This window comes from Acanthaster planci, linkage group LG20 (genome assembly GCF_054643075.1).
Source record: "Acanthaster planci isolate LZ-2023a linkage group LG20, COTS_SCS, whole genome shotgun sequence".
NCBI lineage: Eukaryota > Metazoa > Echinodermata > Asteroidea > Valvatida > Acanthasteridae > Acanthaster > Acanthaster planci.
The window spans coordinates 10,137,250-10,164,276 of record NC_141796.1 but is presented as its reverse complement, the minus strand read 5'-3'; the positions used below and the strand labels follow the sequence as shown (position 1 = coordinate 10,164,276).

Sequence of the window (27,027 nt, the reverse complement as noted above, 5' to 3'; positions counted from 1 at the left end):
GAAACTGCTCAAGAACCTTTCAGCAATGACCTCCCCAAACTACACTTAAAAAGGGTACGGCAATAAGAAAAGGTCATGCTGGGGGAAATTGAAAGTGCCATGAGGTTGGGGGGGGTCACTGTTGCCTTGCTCTACAATGAAAAAGAGAACAATTCTATCCACAAGGTCTTAAGAATAAGATAAAGTCAGGGTGCTTACAGATGTACGCATGGTTTGTTCAGGTGTCAGAAAGAATATCCTTTTTATAAAAATGGGGAGAGGGCAACCTACATGTAAATCTGCGACTGGCCGACTTTAACGGCAATTGGCGTGACTTACCGGATTGCAGGAGTCTGCGTGCCATCGCAGCACCGTACCAAACAGGATGACTGGCAAGAACGACGTGTCAAGGAAACTGCCGCAAACAGCGCTTGGTGGGGACCGGTTAAAATCTGTGAGTAATCGCCATTTGTTTCGGGGGGGGGGGGAAAAGACTACATGCAAGAGGGGCTTCTGAAGGTTTTTTTTCATGTAAGCAAATACTTCGCATATGATGACTGAGGCGTTCCACTCAGCTACAGCTGCAGGTACCGGAGCGTATTGCTCACACAACGTTCAAAGGCCTGCAACTGGTTTTCGACGACTTTCACTAAACATTATCAGCTACAATACTTCCTTCTAAGCAACTTCGGAAAAAATGTTGCATCCTGACTCCACCTATCTCATCATATATCATCTCAATAAAAGTCAGTCATTACAGAAATTCTGGAAAGGCACAAATTCTGGACTGAGAAACATTTACCGATGTTGTTGGGAAATACTTGGAAAATTCTCTTCATCTCCCCATAGACTTTGTACACAACTGCTGAAGTGGAGTCAGGATGCAACATCTTTACTGCAACTTCATGGCATTTAAGTCTCCTAAAGTCCAGGGTACATTTTTTTATTTTAATAAAACCACTAGCAGATTTTCTTTCTGTGGCAATCAGGAGATGTAACTTTGCATCAACTGGCCTATCTCAAAGACGGGCGTTGGTGAATGAGAAACAAATGTTTCCCATCGAGAGTCTGTTTGGATTCTGCACAACGTTACCCAGCCCCAACTAGGTACAAAATACAAAACTGGCTTGCCATGCGTTTGTAGCCTGCAATGCCAGTGCACTTTCATGGCTTGTACTTTCAGAGAAATCTGGACAGAAGAATTCAGGTTTTTTTCCCCTCTAATGTTGAAACTATGTTTGTGAACAATTTCTCCTTGCTCCATGAAACCCACATCAAGGACGCAGATTTCTTCTTCCTGTTTTTCCCATGTTTTTAGACAGCAATGTGCCTTGCGAGATTGCCTTAATCCTGTTTAATCTAATGTACATGTAGTCTCAGGCTATTGCAATTAAAACTTTAAAGCACCAACTTGCACTGAGGCCTGGTTGAGGTACATTGTGAACTGCACAGAAATGTGTGTAGTGGCATACGTACAAGTGCATGTACGTACAGGTGCATGTATGTACAGGTGCATTTACATACAGGTGCATGTCCGTACAGGTGCATGTATGTACAGGTGCATTTACATACAGGTGCATGTACGTACAGGTGCATTTACGTACAGGTGCATGTAAAGTGAGAGTTGAAAAAACAAAATGGCATCTCCATCAATAAAACAGTCAACTTGAACATTGCTGTTTAGATGGCCTTTGTTTTAGTTTGGCTGGTGGATAAGCAAGCCTGTGTTGCTTGTACATGAAGATGTTACACTGGTTGTGCATATTCTGATGAAAACTGTAAGAATTGGTTTTTTTCTTTTTTCCCCTCACCTCCATTATCTCAAAGGCACTGCATGCACCACAGTGCAGTCTTGGAGTTACAAGAGTAGAAAGCATGCGGCCGTCATACTTGTATGTATTTTTAAAAAAGGGCCAAACCAAACGATACATCTTCATGATGCAACGTTCAATAACCATGGCCTCAGACAAGATCAGGTGCTTGAAATCTGCACAATTTTGTTGTCAGTGTTGGTTTGGTCTCTTGGTTTGTTTTTTTTTGCACTGGCTTTCATTTGTTGCCTACACTCCACAGAAACATACCCGTAAGCCGAATGCAGAGGGGCCTGTGTGATTATTTAGCTCAGCGGCAAAGTTCCCCGGAGAAAATGTCCTGGCCATATTTTACAATCGTGGCTGTATCCCCTTTTCAAAAATCTACATTCAAGAGCGGAATTCACGCATCAGTCTGTGCACGCTTAATTGCCATGCCAGGAATCAGTGCGTTAGGGCATGGTAATTTAATAGAGCGTCACCATTTTGCACGATCCTGTTTTTTTCCTACAACTTGTGAGTTGTGCACATTCGGACTGGAGTTTTTAATTCAAAAATCGTGCCCTGTCATTTGGGGTCACCTGTTTCCTCTCTCTGCATGAAGTTTTCCCAGGCTCGGCTAGGGCAAGAATCAAAGTAGAAAAAAAAAATCGCCGAGTTTCAACAGACCACATTAGGGACCCAAGTCACGACAAGGGATCTGCAAAGATTCCGAATTCCTTCAGTTGGTCAATATGCTTCAATCTCACTCGCTGAAAGTTTGCCAGCTTCAACATGTTGCGCTATTTTGACTGTTGCGCATTTTAAGACTGATGTTAACTCACCAGCTGGAAAAACACCTCTTGGGGGATAAACGTTGCAGGGCGGAGGAGGTAGGCACTGTGAATTGCTTCTACTTATTGAGATGCATTTGGAGCCTCAGCCAAATTTATGGCTTTGCTGAAGCAAAGAATCTTTCCCGTTACAGCAGAAAATAAAGCCCATTTCACTGGTTAGCAAGGAGGTTATGTGTTGTTATGTTCATGTATAAACTCCTATTCATAGCTTAGGATTCGGTGCTTCCCTTGTTTTGCACTGGATATCTGTGTCAGCACCCTGCAGAACAGAGTGCTGACCGTACGCGTGCCATTCCGTGGTTAGCAGATACTGTAACCTGTTGCTGCCAAGAACCCCCTTTGGCGCAGTCCCCTGCATCCAAACAGCAACTGAACGACCAGGGACCTGCTTGCAGCACGTCAACTCCGCAAGCCCATTTGATCTACAGTTGGTTTTTAGCCAGCAGGCCGGCGGCGCTGACGGCATCTATCCTCACTCGGTCGAGGCCTTCCTGTTTTTGCGGCTGTCTCAACACTTTTGCCCCGCTGTCTCCCCCACTCTGTCTGTCACTGCATTTGGCAGGTGTATGCCATGCTGTCTGCCTCTCAGTGTTTAGCCATGGACAAGGCCAGCCAGTCATGCGCTTACAAAGACTCATCATAGCAAACCCCTATCGATGAAGACAGATTCCACAATTTCGTCCTGCTCCAATCCAATGCGTGAATTCTGAACCACACCCCACACTACATGTATGTTGACCTTGTGACCAACAAACATGTCGAAAGTTAGTATAAACACAGCTCATTCAAACTATCAGTGTGACCCTTCGACATTTTGCCCTCTTGACATATTTTCCCGATATCACTGCAGCAAATATTTGTCTTGAACTACAGCCTTCAGGAGTTTTTTAGAAGTATCTAGTATTCATTTTACAAATTTTGTGAGAATCAGACATTCCATCACCATTCTCGTACAGTGCCCATTTTTTTCCAAGACAGGTCAGCCCCCCCCAAATCCATATTTTTTTCACTGACATGCTCAGTGCATGAGGCTGACCAGCATGAGTCTATGAACTTCAAATGATTACAGCAAAATCACTGCTTGGATTGTGTTGAAACTTTGCATTCATGCTGATAGTGATAATGAGCACTGTTAATGCATGCAATATTATAAAATAGCTGAGTTTTAAAAAAAAAGAAGGTATGGGACATCTTAAGTTCTTACGGGAGGTGACATCTGCTGTCCCCAGTGCTGAGATGGTAGAAAAAAGCAAGGCTCTTGTGTAGTTTAATGTTCAACTTTAAACTGCTGCTTTTTAAAAAAAAATACAACCATGAGCCATCCCCCTAAAGCAAATAAAAAACAAGAAGGGACAATGTTACCACAAGGCTTTAAGATAATATTTCAAAGGATACCAAGCGAGGTGTGGATAATCCCTAGACAGCCGAGCACCAACCGAATGATGCAAACCCATGTCGGGCTGGGAGTGGGGCTGGTCTTGAAAGACAGCCAGGCATGGAGGAGACAGTACGCAACGCCAAATGTGAAGCAGAAGAAGGCACCCAGCAAATGGATCAACAGATCCTCGTCCTCCTGGGAGTCCAAAGAAATAACAAGTGACAACGGTGAGTGGAAAAGTCATAACGTGGGATTGGCTTTGAGATGGGAATCGACGTTTTATTTAGTAAACATTTCAAAACAATTTTGCACGACACCAACCATATAAACAAAATTTATAATCACAGCTTGATCAAACTCAAAAGTCTTACTGAATAAAAAATAACGTCTGTCATCAATGATAATACAAGTAGGCTTACGCGTGAACAAAAGTTGGGGAACATTACATACTTGTATGAAAGGTATGAGAGAATTCCAGAGTTTACACACAATAATGGTAAATGCTGGAGTAGAAAGAGTGATCGATTCCACAAGTTGGCTGATGCTCTATTTCTAAATAACACAAACGTGTTTAGAGATTCAAAGTCTTACGCCCACTTTCAGCCAGTGTTGTGTTCGAGTCAATCGCAAGTCCCTGTAACCGCATCATAAGTCCATCACAGTCTTGAGCCAGTTCACAAGCTATTCAAATGAGCAGTGACAAACATGTTCCTCTGTCATTGTTCCCCCTGATACTTATGACTGGCCTTGTGAAGGGACTTCGGACCGGGCTGGGGAAAGGACTTGTGATGGACTCGTATACAACACTGCTTTCAGGAAATTGTAAGTCTTGAAAGCTGGACTGACGCAAGAACACTGGAATAAAAAAAAAAATGTGCATCGTACTATCACCTAAAGTGCATTCTTAAGACCTTGCGAGAGCCCCAAAGAACCTGGGACTTAATCTTTATCAAGTCCATACATGAATGATCATAATGTGAACAGGATATTCACCAGCATTGCTCATCCAATGTGTGGGGAGGAACGGCGAGGGAAGGAAACGGAATCGAGGAAAATAGAGACACTGACGAACCGACAACCGCAATACCTGATCAATCTTGAAAGACACGGGGAGATATATGCGGGGGGGGCCAGATGGCACCACCCATCGAGTATAAAGAGAGAGGTGGGGTGTGGAAAGAGACTTTGTTGCAAATAAGATAGATTGAATGGCGGACACATCCCTAGGAAGACGCAGACAAAACTCAGGTCGGTGACAGAGAGACAGTGAAAGCTCAGGGAAGGAAACGGGATCAAGAAAGACTGATAGATACACTGACACACTGAGCAACAGAACGACTGACTAACAGGTAAACAGATCCTGACAAAGGCACCAAGCAGACACTCCAATAATATCTCACTAAAGGCAAGTGTTACACCCTAGACTGCATCGGACATATTTCACCACAGTTTGATTCCTTTAAGCATCTGACTGCAGACGCGAAGCAAGTTTTGGCGATAAATTACTAACGACGTTTAGACTCAGGCATCGGGACGACACAGAAGTGTTTTCATATCCGCCCCGCTCAACTCTTGAAGGTTAAAGAACCAGCTTGTTTATTTCTGAAAGTTTCTGCAGGACCTGTTACCATAGCTACCAAAAAGTCTCAGGTGCCTAACATTTGAGAGATGCCTGGAGGCAATTCATGAAGAAATTTATTTATGCTCCTGAGCACAGTGATGGTCTAAGCGGATAATTAGCAAAAACAGGGTACCAGCCAAAGTTTACAGGTGATTTACATACACTGTCTGGCACTGGTACCCAGCTGACTCAACACACAGAGTTGCTAAGCTACAACAGTTTCCACTTCTTTAAAAATTAAAAAAAAAAAAAAATAACATCCCACACTAAATTGAGTTATTAGGGCCTAGCTACTGTTTTGGGAAGTTTTAATTTCCTTTCGGGGGATATTCCCCCTCCAAATCTGGTTGTCCCATTGTCTTCAGAGACACATTTCTTAGCAAGTCGGGTGAAGGTGCCGACACTGTGCACGCACATTTACATGTACCTACAGTACGCACATAATGTACATTTATTGGCACGATGAAAGTGAAACACTGGCTGCCACAAAGACCACAAAAGTTTGGCTACAACCCCAAAGATCTCGGTCAGCCCTGAAATCTGAGTAATTCCCCAGGCGACTGAAGTCACATTCCCAATTAACTTAGTTTGAAATCAAAATTGTAAAAATACATGTACCGGTAGGAGGCAGTAACGGCATTATTTTAACCATAACTGAATCACTATAAACAAAAAGATTAAGATTACAAGATCACATGGTATTGAGGTCAGTTTTAACTTTGTAATGGTTTCAGAGGACCCGAGTTGCTCTGAGTGCCATATAGGGCAAGGGGTCAATAAACAATTAGGGTTAGGAGTGGAGGTATGTGTATCGGGACATATACTGGATCCTGCGATTCACTCTGTTATCGTTTTCTCGGTTTACCCACAATGATATCATATGGCCCCTACATCAGCTGCCAATCAGTCTAGCCTCAATGAGTCAGCACTGCAGGATTTTCTTTTTCCCCTCCAATCTGCCACGTGTACCGAGCGAGGCTTTCCGCTCACAAGCCAGTTGGCCCCATCAGACGGCCGATCAGATGGGTATTGGAAACAGACACAGCAGGTGTAGGGGGCGGCCACGTGATGGTCCGAAACGGAAAGAAACTGACGGGGATGGGGCAGGGTTCGGGGAGGATAAGAAAACGAGGGAAAGAGGGTTAGCCAAGAGGAGTTGGCGGATAGACGTGGCAACAGCGTCAGAAGTGATAGTTGGCAAGCTGACATTTGCACATCTGTACAGATCTGCGTACAATCTCGGTACTGGATGAGGAAGAGAAAGTGGTTTGTGTTCGAGCAACAACCTTCCTCTCAACACGCCATTCCAAAGTTGAGGTTGAGACACAGAGTGTATGAATCACAATCACCTGAATGGTCACTGAGAAAAGCAGCGGCAATGGCACCAAAAAGTGTCGTCGCAGCTTGTCCTCCTGTAACTGGCTTTGGGCGTGCACGTCCATGTGGCTTTCACGGAGCACATGGTGTCCCCTACATGTACATACATGAAAGTAGTGCTGGGTGGCTTGTGGAGATGTTACTGTGTGGTTTGTTTGTTTGTTGAGATTTCACTGAGGACTCTGAGGCTGTGAAACGGGCTTCCAGAGCTACGGCTAGGCCTGTTGTCCACGCGTCTCCACGCATTTCCAATGAAGTGAAGACCTAGCCCTAGCTCTAGACAAGAGGTCCGGATGCAGCCTGAGTGTCCAATGTACAGTATCATACGGTGCAATGTGAGTTGTACCCGAGTTATTAAAATGGTTGGACTTTTCTGATTAAGTTTAGACGGGTCTTTGAAGTCTGTGACAAGCTGCTAAGTACATTACCAAATATGCCAGGCATGTTAAGTTCAACCCAGATTGAGTAGGAGGCAGTCATGCGCCATCACCTACAATTCTCCGCTTCACCTGCACACCTGTACAGCTGTATTTGATGAGAAAATAAATTGACTCTCTGTGCTTAGAAACCTAGTTAATTCTTGCTGATTCAACCACGTCAGCTGTCTTGTAATTAGTCAAGTTTCCTTGGGCAGGGCGGAAGCCGAGTACCGCATGCTTCCACACCATGCTTCCCGTCTATTCATCACCTCATTTCAATCTGAGAGGAATTTTCAAAACAAGTTTATCGCCCTCGAGATCCGATGTCGTCAGTAGGCTTTTAGTGCGGAGCTATCTGAAACTCATTTCTGGCCAGAAAAAGAAGAGAGAGAAAAAAAAAAGAGTGTGCACGAAAGCGGGCTGACGTAACTATTGCCATGACAACGGTACATCATTCTGAGTCATGATGCTGACGAATCGACCGAATATCCTGCTCGACAAGCTGTATCATGCTCCAAAAAAATCAATACATATGTACATGTACTGGTACATAGACCCGCCGAATGGTAAACTCAAGAAACACACAAAGTTGCTTTTGAAATCTTCCCCTTGTTAGCCTTGCTGTTTGCTTACAGGTGGCACTAGGACCTTTAGGGGGGTGAGAGTTCGGGCGCCATACCAACTTCCTAATCTTCAATGTGTTTGCAGCCAAGAACTAAGACATTCGCTGCAACAGTTGGCCACAGACTTCTGACCTTGGAGATTATGACAGCAGATAAAGGATGACAAAGATGTGGAGGAAATGATGGAAGTTTTGAGGGGACTTTGAGTCAGAGGCTATCATGCTGGTTGACGAGTTGAAACCTCGTAATTAGGACTACCGGTATTAAATAAACAGAAATGTTTCTACACCTTTCCTGTGCACATTGGAAGTTTTGGACAGCGCATCCAAATGACTAAGGCTTTTAAAATCCACCCATTTTTAAGAAGACAAAAATATTTCTTAACCCCACGCAATTTCTACACCAGATGTAACAGGGCTGAAATCCCCTTCTTTGATCACATGACGTAAATGACGCACAATGTTTGCAACTGTTTCTAAGCATGTGACAGTAAATCATCAAAACAAATTTAAAAAAAAACTCTGTTTTGCATGTGGCCATTGCTCTACTCACGGGAAAGTTGGCAAGGACAATCAGACCGACTGCAGCCACCAGGCTGACCATCAGCCCTGCGATGTTGACCCGACGAAAACGCCACAGTCGGTTCTCTTGGAACCTGTCTTGGAACTGTCGGACATGGTGGTAACGTACGTACGCCGTCAATAGAACTAACAAGAAAAGCAAACCAAGCCAGAGCCTTGTTACATCCTGTAAAATAAATGGAACCATCCCCGAACACTCTGCCAATCCTATCCTAAATTTTCCATATTTGAGAGTAATTAGTGATATATTTCATGCTATGAAAAATATGATCAACGAAATGGACTAGACTAAACTAAGGACCAAAAACGATAATTCTTGGTCCCACCTTCCGATCTTTATTTACCAGTTACATAATACAGGAGAATTTCAGAGAAAAAGACAACATGAAAGGCACATCAAACTCTCCAGGGCAACAGATCAGAGCAGTCCTTGAACATCTGTCCAACAGCAATCACTGAGCTTTTCCTAATGCAATAACTCGTGTACTGGTGCATGCACAGTGGGCTGCCAAAACATTGCAGAAGCGTTTTAATATAGACTATTTACGGGGCCAGCTATATTGAATTTGAAAGTGAGGTTAACTCTTTGTTTTTGAATGTCGAGAGTACAAACAAAAGCCATAAAATGAAATTTCATGACCAGTTTGCACCTGTCTTCTCTGATGAATAATTTCAAATTCATGATTGAACACAAGTAGTACCTTGCCAGATTCCGACAATTATTGAAAGGGAGGCTTGGAACGCACGGAAGCATACATGTAAAACAGTCTGGTACCATCCTAATCAACAGTTTGCAATATGTAAAATAGATTTTAGGAATAAGATCAAAAAAGGCCTCCACGTGAATAGGGTCTAGGTCTTCAGTCCCTTCATGACAGAAAACAAAAGGAACAGCCCTGAACTTTTGTCCAATAACAAATGAGCAATGATTATTTATTCATTTATGCAAAAAAAAAACCCCACATCACCAGACCATCTGCCCTCAATACAGCCGAGGAGTTGAGTCTAATGGATAATTGATTCATTTATGCCACAAATACTTACAGAATGCAGCAGACACATCCAGAAAGAGGCTAAATAAAGAGCTCTCTGGATAGTGAACGCCAGTGTCACTGCAAACAGGGAGAAAAAAAAAAACAAGAATCTTTAAATACTGGTAATGTGGTTTAACAAACGGATGGTACTCCTGTGAAAACCAGGTTTCATGGGCCTAAGGAAATGGGCTGGATCCTTCGGCTGTGTGACAAACGGGGATTCTGAAAATTTTTTGCTATTTCTGTAGATGCAGATGTTCTTTGTGTCAACACAAAGCGCAACTCTGGAAATAAGCATATCAGCACTTACTTTGAATATGATCAACCACTCTAAATTTCTGAGAAAAAGATTTCATCTAACCACACTTTTATCATCCTCCAACCTGGCTTATTCGCATTTCCAAATGGTGTCTTTGGGGAAAAGAGAAGAGAAATTAAATTAAGAACTTTCCAGATTCTACAAAAACCATGAGATAAGAAATGTACTCGGTCACTCAAGCCTTTACCATTTGTCAGTCTAGGCTTAATCTCCCAACATCCTGGAAAGCTAAGAAATCTCATCTGCCAAGCTACCGGTACGGTACATCAAATCAAGTTTTAGACATTCTAAATTTGCCAAGACATCAACCCTGTCTTCCCAATCAACGGACTCAGAATTTCTCCAAATTTCTCCCCTGAAAAACTAAATATCATGACTCATACAGTTGGGCAATCCATTGGCCTGGATCCCCCAAACGGCTATAGCCTTCACGGAATATAGACCCCCAAACTGACCCTGGATCCCCCTAAGAAAACTGTTTCCCACCCCTTTCATTGATCCATGGCTTGTCCACCAGCCACACTCAGGCAGGTAGTTGTTGCTAAAGCCAAAATTAATTTGAGTACCAGTAGTTTAATGAAAATGGCATCTGTAGTTCTACGGATCTCAGTTTTTTTTTTTTACCTTGAGGAAGGGCCGGTCAGAGGGAAAATGGGGGCCAAAAATACTTGCTTCTTTGCAGAAGTTCTTAAAATTATCATTTTTGCTGCATTTTTTTGTGGCAGAAATTCCAGACTGAGTTGGCAGCAAAACAAATTTCATTTCCCACACACGATCAGAGCCAACAGCAAGCATCCGTCAGAAATGAGCACCGGGTACCACAGAAAAACTGGTAACTTACAGATACCCTAAATAAGGTGAAAATATACATGTACATATGCATGAAGGACACCTGACCTCCCGTGGATCCCAATTTGAAAAAAAAAATATTATGTCTTTTGTCCAGCCTTCCTTCACATTTTGGTTTCCTGCGAGACACAATGTTCTGCCACAGGTGAGGCTACATGTAGTTAATTACCATATTGAAAAATATAGAAGAACAAGTCGAGTCTGGGAAGTTTTATAAAAACTTCTTTTTTTTAAAAACTTCCCAAGGCAGCCTTGACTAGGAATACACCTGACAAGTTTGTCCTGAAGAATTTTCGGGAAGAGAATGCTATCTCGAAAACAACTTCGTACCAGTATGGTATCTTTCTGTTCCACCGAGGCAAGATTTAACTAAGAGTTGGCCCCCCCAAAAAAAAACAAGAGAGTGAAAATTTGTCAAACTACTTGACAACCTGTGCCAAAATTTGCAATGACTTGTCCTTCCCAGTCTGACAATGTCAGATAAAGTTCAAAGTCTTGGTCACCGTGACGGGGAGATTTCCATGTATATGTGTTTGTGACTCAGGCCTCGACACCCACAGAATCTCTGGTGAGCACATTTCAAACTTGAGCCTTAAACCACTGTTGATATTTGAAAAACTTTACTCAAGGCCAAAACGACCGTCACTCATTAGGCAGTAAAATAGTGCAAAAAGAGACACATGTACCGGTACATGTACATGCTTCTATACATGTACATGTGCTTCTAAACCGCTGTTTGAATGTGAAAATGTGTAAAAATTGTACTGCATAACGGAAATCTTACTTACATGTACTTGACTTCCAAACATTCCCTGAAAATGAGTACTGAAGAATGAGGCTGAAGAATGTCAAAACATGAATTCACAAGATCATATGAGAATGGGCTGGCAATTGACCATATTTACATGTACCGGTATCTTTGCAAGTTTAGAAGAAACGGATGTGGCTACAAGAAAAAAACCAAACTCTGGGACACGGCACGAGAGGGTTCAGTTACCGACGTTTGAGAAACTTGCCACCGACCACAGTCAAAGGAGTGTCTCAGGGTTTGCGTCAGGTGCGGACTGCACACTGATCTTGGCAAGTCGTCTCGCAGAGTGGCCAGCAGGTGGGTCGATTCCTGCTCACCCACCCCACCCCAACAGACATGTCTGGGGTGACTCAGACTCTCATCGTACCCCCTCCTGCTCTCAGGCACCCCCCCTGCGTGTACGTCCCACTTGAAACCAGCCGTGGGGCAGGCTGACACACTCATCAGCTGTTCGTGGTCTCTGTGAACACGGATGGTGATAACCGCCCAGGCATCAGGAGCCGTGCACAGGATAAGACAGTCGTGTTTGATTCACGGTTGCTGGATGGCAAGTTGGTCCTCTCCCATCACAGTTACAGTGTACGTGTACCAGTACTCTGTAACTTAACTTAACGGACTGTGCCCAGATGAGAGTCCCATACCAGGTGGGAGAATCCTACGAGGTACTGGTACCGGCAGGTGTGTTGACTAACCGCCCTCTTAGGTCTGAAGTGTCCGACACAGCCTTTCCACCAAAGTTTGTCTACGTCTGTAATCAGCGCGTGCTGAGATATTGGCAGCCAGTGCAAGAGCTAGACCTGCATGTAGCTCTGTAGACACTCATCATGTTCAATTACTTCCTTTGTGCTTTCCCATGGTGTCAGTAGAGGTTTTAACAACATGCACAATTTGTGGCAATAAATGAATGATATCGGAGTACTTGAAGTACCCCAACTTAATTCCAACTGTCAAAAGCAAGGGATATTCAAATGTGCACGTCTGCCCTTCATTTCATAGAACTCGCTCATCAGTACTTGACTTCAGCCAATTTGCCTCAACGTGTAGTGATTTTCCTACCTATTTACAACAGTGTCTTGATTGACAACATACTCGAAGGTCTATTTAAGGGCCACTTTGGAGGCCAATTAGGACGCAACTTTGGTGGCCAATTTGAAGGCCACTTGGGAAGCAATTGTATGTATGTACCTGTAAGCTGCCACGTTTTCCCACTGTATTGTGGGATAATTTCCAAAGTAAATTGGGGATTGTCGGTTATTTGGGCCAGACCCAAGTAAGTGCAAGAGGTCATATGAGTGTCAAATCGAATGTACGACTACCACAAATCAAGTGCAAAGGAAATGTATTTTTTTTAACGTGCTGTATAAATAGCTTTCATTAACCCCTTTGCGCAGGGACGCGGCAAGACACGTCATAAAAATTGAGATCCTCAGCCCGCTTTTCAGCTATTATTCTCGGCCCACACACTGAAAGAAGGCAGACCCTGGCTCTTGTATATATGGTAATTGGCCTTTGTGTGTAGCCCAGAAATGAAAAGACTGAATTTGTATCATAATCACCAGTCCACACTTTGAAAAGAGGCAACGGGAACGTGGAAGCCGTGTAATTCAAAGCGTGCAGAGCACACAGGGCTACAAACCGAGAATTTGCGGTTTGGCAGGTGGCCTGCGTGGCCAAGCGAGGCTGGAATTCTTGGAGTTGGCTTTCGGAAAGAAATTCCCGTCATCAAGGGGTTAAAATAGCAACGAGAGGCTACCAGCCAAACATTTTCACGTACCGTACCACTGCTCACCACTGGTTTTCTTGTCACTTGGTAGGAGTAAGCCTTGTGTTGGCTTCCTGTCATTGGAACGGCCTAAGAAAAGATTTGTACTTCTGTCCTTGAAGAAAATATTTTGTCATTTTGTCAAAAGCACCTGCAGGGATGAACTGATCTCTGCCGACTGATTGTTAAGAATGCTAACTGCATAATGGGAAAGGGACTTACCTTATGTAGGGAAGAACTAAGAATATGTGTTCATTCACTGCAGCAAGTGTGTACCTGCAGTAAAAAAAAAAAGGGGTTCTATTTTTCAGTTGCTCATAAATTAACACAATGCATTGACACTAAAAAAACGGACCTGGAGATGAAAACTGTATTGAATCATCACTTATAGAAAATCTACAGCGGTGACAAAAATAAGATCATGGGAAAATCCCCATAAATTGTAAATGATCACTAATTCGTCTTAAGGAAGGAAATATATTATTTCCCCCTACAACAATTTGTCGCAGGATGACGGCTGTCTATGAACCAGGATGTCTGTGCTCCATGCCCCCTTCTTACAAGGGGGGGAGTAAGTCCTTCTAGAAAGGGGCAACCAGCTGAACCCACTGAATCAGCTCTGCTGGGTAGTTCGTCCTTTGCCTGTCCCTTGCAGTTGTCAGTCTTCCTGCTTTTCCATCTCCTTTTCCTTTTATTTTCTTTTCCATAATTTACTCCGACAGATTTTTCTACCTATCAGAAGCAAAATTTGCCAATTATAAGCTCACAAGGGCAAGGCCAATTTTGTTCAATTTCTTTTAATTTACTCTACTTTCCCCCAACAGTAGAATAGAACTACATTGCCTATTTGGGAACTATCCAATAAAATTCTCAAAATGACAATCATCATAGATTTCAAACAGACTGCTTTTTAGAGGTGACAAGTCCGAGGTCATTTTGGAAATAATCCTCATAGAGTTTCATCATTTGGATATACATTCCTTTACCCCATTTTCCGTTTCCATGCTGAGAGAAAAATCAATTCAATCAACAAGTGAGTACAAGTACAGCACCTGTCCAAAATTAGCTCTACTTTGCCAAGTCATCAAGCCCCTTGTTTAATTAAGCCTCACCGCATCCGAGACCCAACAAGATCCTACCCTCCCACGACCCATCCAAACTTCCCCTCACGGTACCCTTCAGCATGTAAGGCCCCACACGGCTAGCTTGGCAGGCAGGATACGCTTCAGGCATTTGTCACTTCCTAATGGCCCTGGCACGGGCCTGACCAATTGGCTACCTTTGAGAAGCCGGAGCGATCAGCCGGCTAATCGGCTAAACCTGGAACCTCTTCCCCTCTGCCGGGATGATTCGGAGGGATAAGACAATGTAACGATGCAGACGCCACATGATGACATAATGCTGATCTTGAAGCTTAGGCCAAGCGAAAACAATATTATGTTTGTGGCTAGTTGGCAGGCCTCCAGTCATGAAGTTGAAACCCCCAACCTCCAACGCACACCGGTAGATGTTGGTTGTCAAATGGATACATTAAGACTGAAGAGCAAAAGTAACACTCAAGATTGCATCTCCGGGTTTTACTGTAATATTACTCCAGATTGGCAGTATCAGTTATTCCTGGATGAAGGGCATAATTACACAATACCAATCAACACTGAGCCCTGCTATTGCTAGAGCTCAAACCGAAAAAATAAAGCAACCATATTCTTGGCCTATTACCCCTGATAGGCAGGCTTACAATAGTGATTCCTGTGAAGGCCAACTAACATCATTTACAGCAAGTAAACACAGCCCCTATTAAGTTCACCACTAATGGCAAAAATAGAACATGGACAGAGCAGATGTGTCCATCAACTTCACCTGGCCCTGAATGCAGGCAACAGCTTTTTGATCCCTGACTGGATTCGAACCATCCCTCCTGTCATCAAACCATTTCGTCATCAAACCAATTCCTCTTCACCAGTAACCTACATGGAAGTCACTTGGAGGATGACATAAATGCGTTGCAATCTATCTCAAATGCTAAGGGTAGAGGGTGTCTCCCCGGCCTAGCATTGGGGTCATCCCCATGAATCAAGCCTAACCAAAGACTTCCTGGGGGGGGGGGACCAGAGGTGGAACCATGCCCCTCTGGGCTGTCCCAAAGGGTGCGGACTGCTAAACTCGGCTGGCCTAAGGGAAAGGGAAGAGGACAGATACTTCAGGCTCAAATTGGAAAGCCCCGAAACTTAAACACAATTGTGAATTTTTTTAGGAGGTTTCAAGGAAATCTTAATTTGAAGTGGCAGTTGGGGAAAAAAGGAACGTACATTGTAATGACCCCAGATGGAGAGAGGGCAGACAAGCCAAACAGATTCAAGCTGGAAAAGAAAGGAGTTAAGAAAATGGGTCCAACAAACTCAGCACCCATGTACCGGCATGACACTTTACTGGGATCCAAAACAGCAGTCCCATTACATCTCTCAATGAACCCCGAGCTGGACCAAGAGAAGGAGCGATTCTCCCAGCAACAGAGGCTCATTTGGTAGGAACTTCACTTCACTGGTTCAACTATGAAATGCATGCGTTGTGTACGTACAGCTACATGTACCAACACTCCCAGCCAGCACGGCTCTTTTCATCCAATGAGGGGGTTCTTCGGCTTGAGGCGGATGTACACAGTGTAGAATGTACCGTAATTTAAACACAGCAGTGAGCAATCCTAGAGTGTATTGTAAAATTAAGATTGAAGCAAAATGTCTAGCATCATCAAATAAACTTGGGATATCAGCTTGAGGAGAGTTCACCAGGATTTTTGAGTGGCACGGCTGAAATTTTCTTAAATATGCAAGCTTACTCATGTGGGAATCAAACTTGCATTCACAAGCGAAGATATCCTACATGTACTACTCAGCAACACAACTTACAAAGGTCAGTTCTCAGTTTGAATGCAATGCATGGCAGTGGGTATCACAACACTTGATTGAGTTTTATAAAAAATTCTTGAAACTGAGCTTTTCAATGAGGAGTTAATCTTGAAAGGCTACACAGGGCCGGCACTGTACTGGTACAACAATTGTTGAGTAGACAAGGTAACTAACTTGAGTCCACACCCACAGGAACTTGATTGTGCTTCATAAATCAGTTAGGTAAAAGTAAAAATCAACTCAATTCTACATACTCAGATATTCAGACACTCCATGCTGGTGCCCACAGCATTGCATGAGAGTGGTTACATTGGTCTTGAAAAACCAGCAAGCTTGTGGTTTAACAGGGCTCTTTGACCACACTGTGGTTTTCCTGAGTTTGCAAAAAAAATAAACCGCAATCTTAATACCATGCTAAAAAAAGACAAATCTAAGGATCATGACTTTGGCAGATCAGACCCAGTATTATGGGGAATCCAAGGACAGGAACAATGTGAATGAACCCTTATGAACACTTTTCCTGGACAGGGACTTTGTGTCTGCTTGACTCTCAAAACAATCCCGAATCAGATGCGATACTAATGAGGGTGACGATTACATGTTTAAACAAAAAAAAAAGCTTCAGTAAATGTTAACAGATTTTCCAAAACATTTAAACTTTTTCCAGGTTTGTAGGCCTATTTGATTGATATGTTCTGGCATTCATTTTTAAGCAGTCCATTTCTGGATCCATAGATTTTCCCGAGCTTAGATGCCCCTCAGTTTACAGCTGAGTCAATTCGAATAATTCACTATTCGAATATTCGACCTTCAATTTGATTGAATATCAGAATATTCGGTCGCACCAACCGGCAGATTGTTGATGAACAAACCATACATACAAAATTAGTTGCAATAACACAAACAATTGTACATGATCAATATAATATCTGGTAGCTTCTCAATCTAGGAGTATCTCCCGAGTCCCGCCACAATTTAGCAAGATTTAAGAGATGAACAAAACTTCTTGCCCTTTTGAAAATTTCTATTCCTTTTAAATTGTTTAATGAATGATTTACTTTTTAAATCATCGTATGATTTCCGACACTTTTCATTTGAATTTGCTGGAAAGAAGCCTCCATAGTACAATTTTTCTCATTTAAAACAAAAGAGAACATTACCCCCCTTGTCATGAATTTTGCATTTGAATATTCAAATTCGAAAACTAATATTTGAATATTCGACAATCGATCGAATATTCGGTTATTTGGATATTCGGCACATCCCTAGAAAAGTTGACCCTTAAAAAAACGAAAACAAGAGTCCTTACTTCTTAAAATTTGAAGACTGTGCCTTTCCTGATCACTTTTACACCCCAAATTACGTTGGGCTTGGATGGACACTTTTTCAAAGGTTTTTTTGGGTCAGCGGAGTGTGATGGACTTCACTCACAGTTTGCGTTGGATTCAGATGTTTCGAAATACTGGATTATGAAAGAACCACCGGGCGGAACGGAACCCGATAAATGGAACAATTTCCCCACCCAATGCCCTCCGTTGTCATGGCCCTGACTGCCAAGGGTGCGAGGAATTGATGATTTCCTGAAAAGGTTTATGAAATTAAAACTCATTTAGACGGCTTGCGTGTGGTGCCAATGATGAGCCACTGAAATGTTTCCGTGACAGCCACTTTGGGGTGGAATAGACTACGGTACTTTGTACAATTAAGTTTTGGGGCTATGAATTACCAGTATACCTGTTTTTTCTTTAAAGATGGAACTGTTTCACCTCCCATCTCACAGATTTAGTTTTTTAAAACCATTTTATAACTTTTAACATTTCTGTTGAATCTTACACCAAAGAACTTACATACATGTATGGTGCAAGAAAGCATAGGCTTATACAACATGTTGGCAAATTAATGTGTCAACTTTTGGGCACTACCGTTATGAAAAGGTACCGGAAAAGGTAGAGAACAACTTTTGTCAAAGCTTAGAAGCCTAGTCCGTCAGCTCAGTACTTGGGAGTGCATTTTTACCTACAGGTACAGGTTTGGACTGGAATTTGAGTATTTAGGAAAAACGGCAAGAGAACAAGAGATCTACCTCGTGCTTCAATGGTTTGGTGGAGGAGGATACGTTGGGAGACAGCAGGTGCCATTTGCAACCTTATGCTCGCTCCATCCTCCCCACTTGCCTAAGAACAAATAAAAGCCCCATTTTATCACATCACACAACGATGGATTTGGAGTGCATTTTGCATGAAACTGCTGGCAAATTTGTAGACAAAGGCACAAATTTCATTGCCTATGGAGCCCCCTAAAATTAATTCCATTCTCTGCCCTGCCATCCCATCCACACACATAAAAAAAAAAAACAAGTGACCGGCATTCATTCAAAACTTACAATCTTAGCCAAGATCGAAAGAAAAACAAGACAAGCCACACTGATAATCTGACGCGCAACCATCCACAACACCCACGACATCATCATCATCATCATCATTAGGCTCATCATCTGCTGTTTCCTCTGACCAATTAGTGGCTGGCGTCGCGAGAGGTGCAGTGCTCAGCCACTTCACAGAGGGCGTTTTTACAATGAGACATATCCTGGGTCCCCTCCCCACCCACAGATGGTGCAAGAAAGCAAGCTAGAAGATCGAAGGGTGGAGGGGTGGAATCCCATGGGAACAACTTCTGACCACTCCTGCCCCTTAATGATGACTCCAACGTTAATAATTCTCTGGACGATATCTGTTCTCTTCCGCTGCGACTGGGCGTTTCTGACAGATCTGATAATGCCGGGATCATTTCCCCTGGGCATTATACAGTTGAGGAGTGGTTTCACAACTCAATGCTGTCAAAAGATTCATGGATGAGTAGAGATTTTTCTAAAGAAGAAAATGCTACATTAAAAGCCCTAGCTGTTGGACTTGTACCCGAGTACAGTATCTAGTTGGTCAAACATGGCCAGTATGTCTGTGAACACAAACTTTACATACATGTACTGTACATGTATCTACCGGTATTTCTTTTGTTCATAACTTGTCACAGCCACAGCACTCAAGCTAAGGAGAAAAATCAGTTGCAAAACTGCAGCCCCAAAACCCATCACCTCCATGTAACAAAAAATATGATGAGAATCCAGGTATTGTTATTTTCAAAAGTACTTTGTCAATAATCTTTATAAGATCCCCCCCCCCAAATCTGGACAGGAACCTGGCCCGCCGTGGATGCCAGGAGGCAAAGTTTGGTGGTCACAGTCCAGCAGTGAAGATGTCAACACCAGCAAACACTAACAGGAAGTTGTAGGTTTAGGGCCTGGAAGTGTAGCCAAAACCCACCTATCCACAAAAACTACACAAGTAACCCCAAACTCCACCAACAAAGTGAAACTGGTTGTTCACTTCGGGATGTGGATAAAAGAACAGACCCATGGATACAAAACTACCAATGAGGGAAAAGTTGAGCCCAGACCCGAGCTGGTGTACCATTCATTTCAAATGTTGAGGACTGAACTTCTCTCTTTTTCACGATCACACTCAATGTCATCTTCAACCATTTCAAAACCCTAATTCCACGGGGCTTCATGGCACAGGTCACCAAAGTTCACCTAATCCCACTGCTGCCACCATCAGCACAGGATTAGCATTGATATGATCTTAATCCACCCCACCCTGGGGCCATCCCATCACCTTAGTCCCCCCCCCTCCACCTGAAAAAAAATCTAATCTTGCCAGTGGCCTTCCTAGCAGGGACAAAATGATGGGTGCCAAGTGATGGTGTTAGCACCAATTACAGGCGAGTATTAAGGACACATCCAATTATTTGTTACAGCAGGTTATGCACTTGGCTAAAGGAAATGATGGACTGATGAGCTAGCCAGGCCCGGCACAACATTCTAGAGGAAGTGTGCTGAAAGTCCAGAATTTTCTACAGATTTGAATAGCCGATGGGATTTGATAACCATATCAAATGCAATAGAAAGCCAGTTCTTTTCAGAACCACACATACTCATAAGAAATATACCCGGTATTCCTTCGCATGGTGCTACCGCAAACTTTTCCACTTATTGCAGTCTTTCACCATGAATAGCCTGAACTTCCATCAAATGGAAAGCCCGTTTAGATCATAATAAATATCCCTTACAGACTAATAACTAAGACTTCGCAACCATCCTTTATGTATGCAATTTTCTCTATGGTATAAATGCATGTAAATGTATTTTATATCAGAGAGGCTAAGACATATCATACTTCTTTCACGTCAAAAAAATGCTACTTGACCTTCTTGTACATGGAACATGAAAGTGTTCTCCCTATACATTTGCAAAAACTGTGGATCACTTGAACAATATGGTTCAACTACATGTGCATTCTAGAAATTAAACATTTGTAGCTGTACTTCAAATTAAACAGTCTTATTTTGGATGAGACAGAAACCCCAAATCCACAGAAAATAAGACTCCAGAAAATTTTTCCCTGATTTTGTGATGTTAAAGTTTTCTTCATATCTGATTGTGACACACTGGCCCGTCTTCTCAATGCCAAACTACCAGTGGCAAAGGGGAAATGGAGACAGGCAACATTAGAACCAAGAAATATCGGGGTTCAAATTTCTTCCGGTTTGTTGTTACAGTAAGTCACATCCTTTCCCTGTGGGCATTCCTAGTTAAGTGTCTTCATCTGCCCAATCTTGGGGTTAAACCCACAAATATGAACTACACACCGGCAGTCCCCTTTGATCGCTCTTGTTTGATGTGCATGCATGTACACGTATGGTCAGGCTTAAGTCATAAATCCTTTCGCTCTATAGTGGACTTAAAACTCCACAAAAGGTAGGCCTATATCACTCTCACTGGTGTAATTTCACCCATGATTATCAAAAGTGTCCTGGAGGTGTGGAGAGATGTGACAGTTCCTGCTGTGTGGTCCTTGTGAATAAGGACAGAACAAGCAAAAGAAGCTCCTGACTTCTGTAGTTTGCAATGGCCCTGCAATGGATGGCAAAGGAGAACCGATATTTGTTCCTTTCACCACTGTCATTAAAATGAAAGGCGCATGATAAGACATAGCCACTCGCTCGTCTTGGTTTCAAGACCATAGTGCTTGAATGATCCTGAGTCCAGATTTCATAACCTCATGTTTGAGTACCTAACTTTAAATGCACTGCATTTTTCAAGTACTGGTAGAAATGTTTACTACATGTACAGTACATGAATAGTTGGGCCTGTAACTACCAGAAGGAGACAAGTTAAGTGCATACATCTTTATACATAAACTTTACTGTAATTTTTTTGGTGTGTCTCCTGTCAGTTCTCCAATCAAATTGCAATGACTGGCTGAGAGATTCCAAAGTGATAATCCAAACTTATGCACTTCCAGTTGCCACAAATCTCCCTATAAGGTTTCACAGGGGTCAGTGGGACCACCAGGTAGTGGGAATAATCCAATTGAAATTAATCTGATGGGGTCCAAGTGCATTGTATGAGGTGTACTAGTCCCTAACGGACATTGACCCAAAGATCAAGGACCTAACGGTTTAGCTTTTCATCCCTCTGCTACAGACTGCAAGTACATGTATACCACTGTCCGTGTACTTGAACACCAAACACTACCGGCAGATGATTCATACATGTATTTCAGCTGCAAGATTTTGGGATTAGACCATAACAGTTTGAAGCCAAATTCTGAGTAGCAAACAGCCATTTGGAGCTGCACATGCAGTAAAATGCATGCACCACTGCCATACGATTACATGCACTACCGGTATTACACGAATGCATACGAATATGTCACCCGATCCAACTACCCACCGCTACTTATAAGCAAAATGTGCAGCAAAATAGCCTGAAAGAACTGCGGTGCTAATACATTATCGCATGATGCAATACAGTGGCACACTTATAAGTGAGGCTAGTCAGCGTCAAAAACATTTGGAAGCAGAAGGCTCAAACAAGCCTCAATTATAAGTGTGCCTACCGTATTGCATCATAAGATAATATATTAGCGCCACAGTTAGAGCGTGGCTATTTAGCTGCACAGGCCTCACTTATAAGTAGCAGTGGGTAGTCGGATCGGGTGAATATGTACCGGTATGGTACCTGTAAATGGCTATTGCCAGCACATGGCTACCTACATGTATTGTGTATTTGTGACCAAGGAAATTCTAAACCTACATGTGTACCCTGTACCAGTGGCATAGGTAGGATTTTACTAGTGGAGAGGGGCACAAAGAGGGCACCAGCATCTTAGGGGGGGGGAAACCAGCTTTCAGTGGTGTGCTTTTTGGAGCAAGTTTTTGTTAGCCTTGTTCAAAATCCACTGTCCATTTTCTTCGGGGGAGGGGAGTAGGAATTTGTGGAGGGACATCCCCCTCCCCGGCTACACCACTGCCTTGTACACGTACATGTAGCACTAGACATAGGACTGAGTCAATTTGAATAATTCACTATTCAAATATTTGACCTAATCGATAGAATATCCTAATACCAGTATTTGGTCGCACCGACCGGCAGATAATCAATCGAATATTCAAATATTCAGATATTTGGCACATCCCTAACTAGACACAAGATTCAGGTGACTTGACAAAAAAGAACGTAATGGCTTATTGGCACATAAAGACACAGACATGTGCTGACATTTGCACATGGACAGTATTAGAGCATCGGTAAGTTACCATACAGGTACGCCTAGAGGTAAGTACAGTTTGGTCATGCTCTTTGCTGTTCTTACACAGCTTACGGTCTCCGTAAGATGGACAGAGGCTGCACTGGTTGAAAATCATGAGCTCAGACGTGCCAATGTCAGGCCCAAACGTTTAACATGAAGGGGAGGTTAATTTCCTTGGTATCAAACTAGAGTTGTGCCCTAAGGCGGCACGCGCGCGGAGTCTGCCTGGCGACAGGGCACCGGTGGGAATAACGGGCACAGGAAGTGATCAACTGCCCTCCGACAAGGGCCGAGTCTGATTTATCGGACCAGATTCATCCTTCCCACCACTCCACAAACCCACTCCCCCCCAAAAGCGGACAGCAACAGTCAGTGCATGGTGAGTTAACAGGTTGAGAGAGGTATTGGCACAGACTGGGTGGAGCTGTGGGTGGGACAAGGGTGGTGCATGCACCGGTAATTAGGAAAGTTACCCGCATCTGGACAAGTTCTTCATCACACTGGACAATGTGCAGATGTTGAGGTTCATGACGCCAGAGTAACTAACTGAAATGAGGCCTTTTCACACTATAACCTCTTACCCCAGGTCAACCCTGGGTGATTTCATGACCCCCCTGGGTTGAAGATTTGATTTTATCACCCTACATTCAACCCCGCATTGTTTCACACTTGTTTCATAATACGAATGGAGCATATTGGGTGAGTTCAACCCGGAAATGAGCAACAAACAATTTCCAACCCGGGTTTAATTGAAAAATCTTAACCCTGGTCTGGAGCAGGGTCGAGTTCAACCCAGTTTAAATCAATCTCAGAGTTGGCACAGGGTTGGCGAGGGGTTGAACATGAATTTACCAGATTTTATTCAAAATTAACTCGCAAAAGGCTTATTGGCTTCGTGGAGATGCCAATGCAGTGGTCCTACATCTACCTGCATGTACACTTGACGTAAGAACATTGTGCCGGTACTTACTGTACGTATGATACAAGTAACTGTACTGTACATGTACAGTACAATGTATGATGCTAAAAATGAAAGCAAAGAGCTTGAATGGTACAGGTACCATATAATATTCTGGGGCCAGTGGTGGTTTTAGATATGATGGGCCATATACTGGTATGTATGGTACCCTCACCTGGTCGCTATACTTGTATATTCCCCCATCAATTAGCCACTTGGCAATACCTGAAATAACGACTCAACACATGCCAATACTGCATGGCCTTCAAACAGAGGCAGCCTCGCCACCTGTCCATTGTGGCTGAATCTACGGGGCCCCCTTGGGACTTTCTGGGGCGTAGCCCAATTACCGCCGATTAGCAACCTGTACATGTACATACCGAATTGATCGAGTGTCCTGCGTATAAAAATGTTATTGGGATCATGGGCATGCAACATCATCTGGCTTAGCTCATTTGATACGGGGATTACAGAGGAGAAAAAAGCAATTAGGGCTTGTCCCAAAAACATCCTGGAGCCTGTACGTATGTCATGTGACCACTGCACCGGGGAACGACTGAACAGGGTTATTGGGAATTATTGGCAGGTCTGGCAGTCCAGTTACAGGCTAGTGTTTTGGCCTTCGAGTCACTGAACCTTTCAAGTTTGGTGATGGAAATAATCGACGGCTATGTTTGTGACGATTGAAAGTATTTCAGGAAGGCAAGTTGGCAGATCTTTCCAGTTGATTGGGTAGATGGAAATTTAATTGTTACATATAGATGTCGGTGTGTGAGGGATTGTGAACTGAGCAGGAAACAGGTTATATTGATATAACTGTTAGGGCATGTGACGAACTGTTGAGTATGGAGGGCTATACTACCAGTAAATACATAACTGTCCCCACATGGGACTGACCAGATGGCTTCAAAAGTTCACCTTAGAAAGGTTAGGTTGAAAAAGAGGATGCAATGGCAGACTTTAGCATCTTGAATGTATTCTAATGTAATAGCTGTACGGTACATGTAACGAGGCAGAAAGATTCTGGGCAAGAAGGGACTTTGAACTTGCTGTTAAGTTCCGTCCGGACACGGGGGGGGGCTTTCCTCAAGCTGTGGGCTATTGTATTGTCTGTTCAAAGATTGGCAGTTTACAGGGTCTGAACATTGTTGCAGCTAAAAACGTACACTCATTGTATATTATGAAGTAGGAAAATGGGTGAACACAATCTAATGTCAAGGCAATGCAGTCATGTCTCCGCTTCAGATTTCCCACCTGCTAAGGAGGGCATAACTGATTGTCACTGTAGTGATGGATGGAGGGAAAGAATAGGGCGTGAATCATCATGTCTTGACGGGACTAATTGTTGCCACAATGCATGGGAATCAATCTTCTGAACACGATCAATCTTGTTCCATCAGGGAGGCCCTACGTCCAGAGTCTAGTTTGACAGTTTCTGGAATCTATAAAGCTGTGTTAAAACTCTTAAAACTTGGCTTGAAAGGAAGCAGCATTTAGGGGTGAGATGATCGAGCCCCCAGCTGGACCAAGAGAGGGCCCAATTTTCCCCGCAACGGAGGGCCCTTTGGTCGGAGCTGCACCTCACTGGTTCACAAACAACTATGAAATACATGGGTTATGGTCGCATTGGTACAGGTAGCAAAATGAACACTCTCGACTAACATCAGGTGGTCCTGCTCAAGGCGGATTGGGGGATGGAGAAAAATCCACAAAGCAGGGAGGATGCGCCAACGGTATCAATAAAATACCAGGACTCTTTCAGTGCTTTTGAATTTTAGCTAGCAAGGTACATTGTATACCGGTGCAATTACTTCTCTTCCAACTGGCTCTCATTGCATACTGTACATGCACACGAGTATCACACTTCCTTTACTGTCTTAAGTGCTTAAACCTCTGAAAGTCAACAATATTTGGGTATCAAATCCCGAGATGTTCAGAAAATTCCTGAGCAATCTTACCCCGCTTTCAGAACAAACTGGTAAATTTTCTATGCTACTTAGATGTCACTGTTTACGTGTGCCTCACAAAATAATACTCTTTACACTTACGTGTACGCATACAATTTGCCACATGCACAATTGTTTTGGGGATGACCAGCTTCACTTGACTACTTGCACTGAACACTTCATCAACAAGTGATGACTACTGCACAAAAGTGACATTTTAAGCAGTTCACCTGATTTGTAAAACTGGGTCTATATAATTGAAGTGACTGACAGATTCTTTATTGGTTTGCTGGATTGTATTTGCATTCAACTGAGTCAGTTTGATCAATGAGGAATTCAGTCTGAATGGAGCAGGTGGTCTGGAAAACTTCCCTGGTGACCAGTCAATGAAAGTTACGCCCCATGAAAATACTATCACTGTCCTCTGTCCATTCACCTCGCAATAAAAAGTGTCGCCGGCAACACCTACACTTGCACAATAAAACCGCTCTGAGCCTTTATGGAAAACGGTGCAAAGAGGTCACATCATCTAGGCAAACAAAACAGCAGCCTTCAAAATCTCGACTTTTAAGATCAATATTCTTACTTTTATGGCCCACACAGCCCCGGGCTGATGGGTTTTTAATTGCCCAACTGCCCTATTCGGCAATTTGTGTTGGAAAAACTGCCAAAAATGTTGCCTACGTTTCATCTTCTGGATTATGCCAGAATGTGAAGCTGAAAACAATCTCTTACGCAGCTGTACCGTAAACAGTATGCATGCGTGTAACTTTTCACAGAGACAGAAGTTCCAAACTTCATCATCTCTTTTCTGTCTGGTCATTTTGGTTTTCTCTAACATTCCTCTAGTAGTACCCGGTGATTTTTTTTATGGGAGGGGGGATTGACAACCAGGGTGTGAAAAAACTAAAGGCTGAAAGTGTGTTAACTGGACAAATAAACCGTGGGGGCCGTGTTTCACGCCTAGGGTGCCGTTGACACTGAAGGAAATGACACACGTTACAGAGAGTGAGTTTTCTGGTGTCACATTACAGGTCTACGCTCATGCAATTAAAGATGTTTTTGAACCTGGAGAAAAAGTGAGTGGGACTGATTATGGCATCTTTTATGAACATTTTAAAATTTATTCCATTCTTAAACACTTGCTGTTCCAGCAGAGACTGTTGA

At 43.1% G+C, this 27,027-nt stretch overlaps 1 protein-coding gene across 5 annotated transcripts in view; it reads right to left on the bottom strand.

The window, feature by feature from the left end:
- The window catches only part of LOC110975061 (DNA damage-regulated autophagy modulator protein 1-like), a 57,187-nt gene that overhangs the window by 5,796 nt on the left and 24,364 nt on the right, over positions 1-27,027 (bottom strand). For all 5 annotated transcript variants that reach the window (XM_022227166.2, XM_022227165.2, XM_022227167.2 and 2 more), the window contains 5 exons: positions 13,623-13,676; positions 9,670-9,737; positions 8,597-8,751; positions 4,022-4,199; positions 319-368 (listed from right to left, as the gene is read on the bottom strand). In XM_022227166.2, coding sequence (XP_022082858.1) covers positions 319-368; positions 4,022-4,199; positions 8,597-8,751; positions 9,670-9,737; positions 13,623-13,676 — 505 coding nt within the window. The remainder of the gene's footprint in view (positions 1-318; positions 369-4,021; positions 4,200-8,596; positions 8,752-9,669; positions 9,738-13,622; positions 13,677-27,027) is intronic.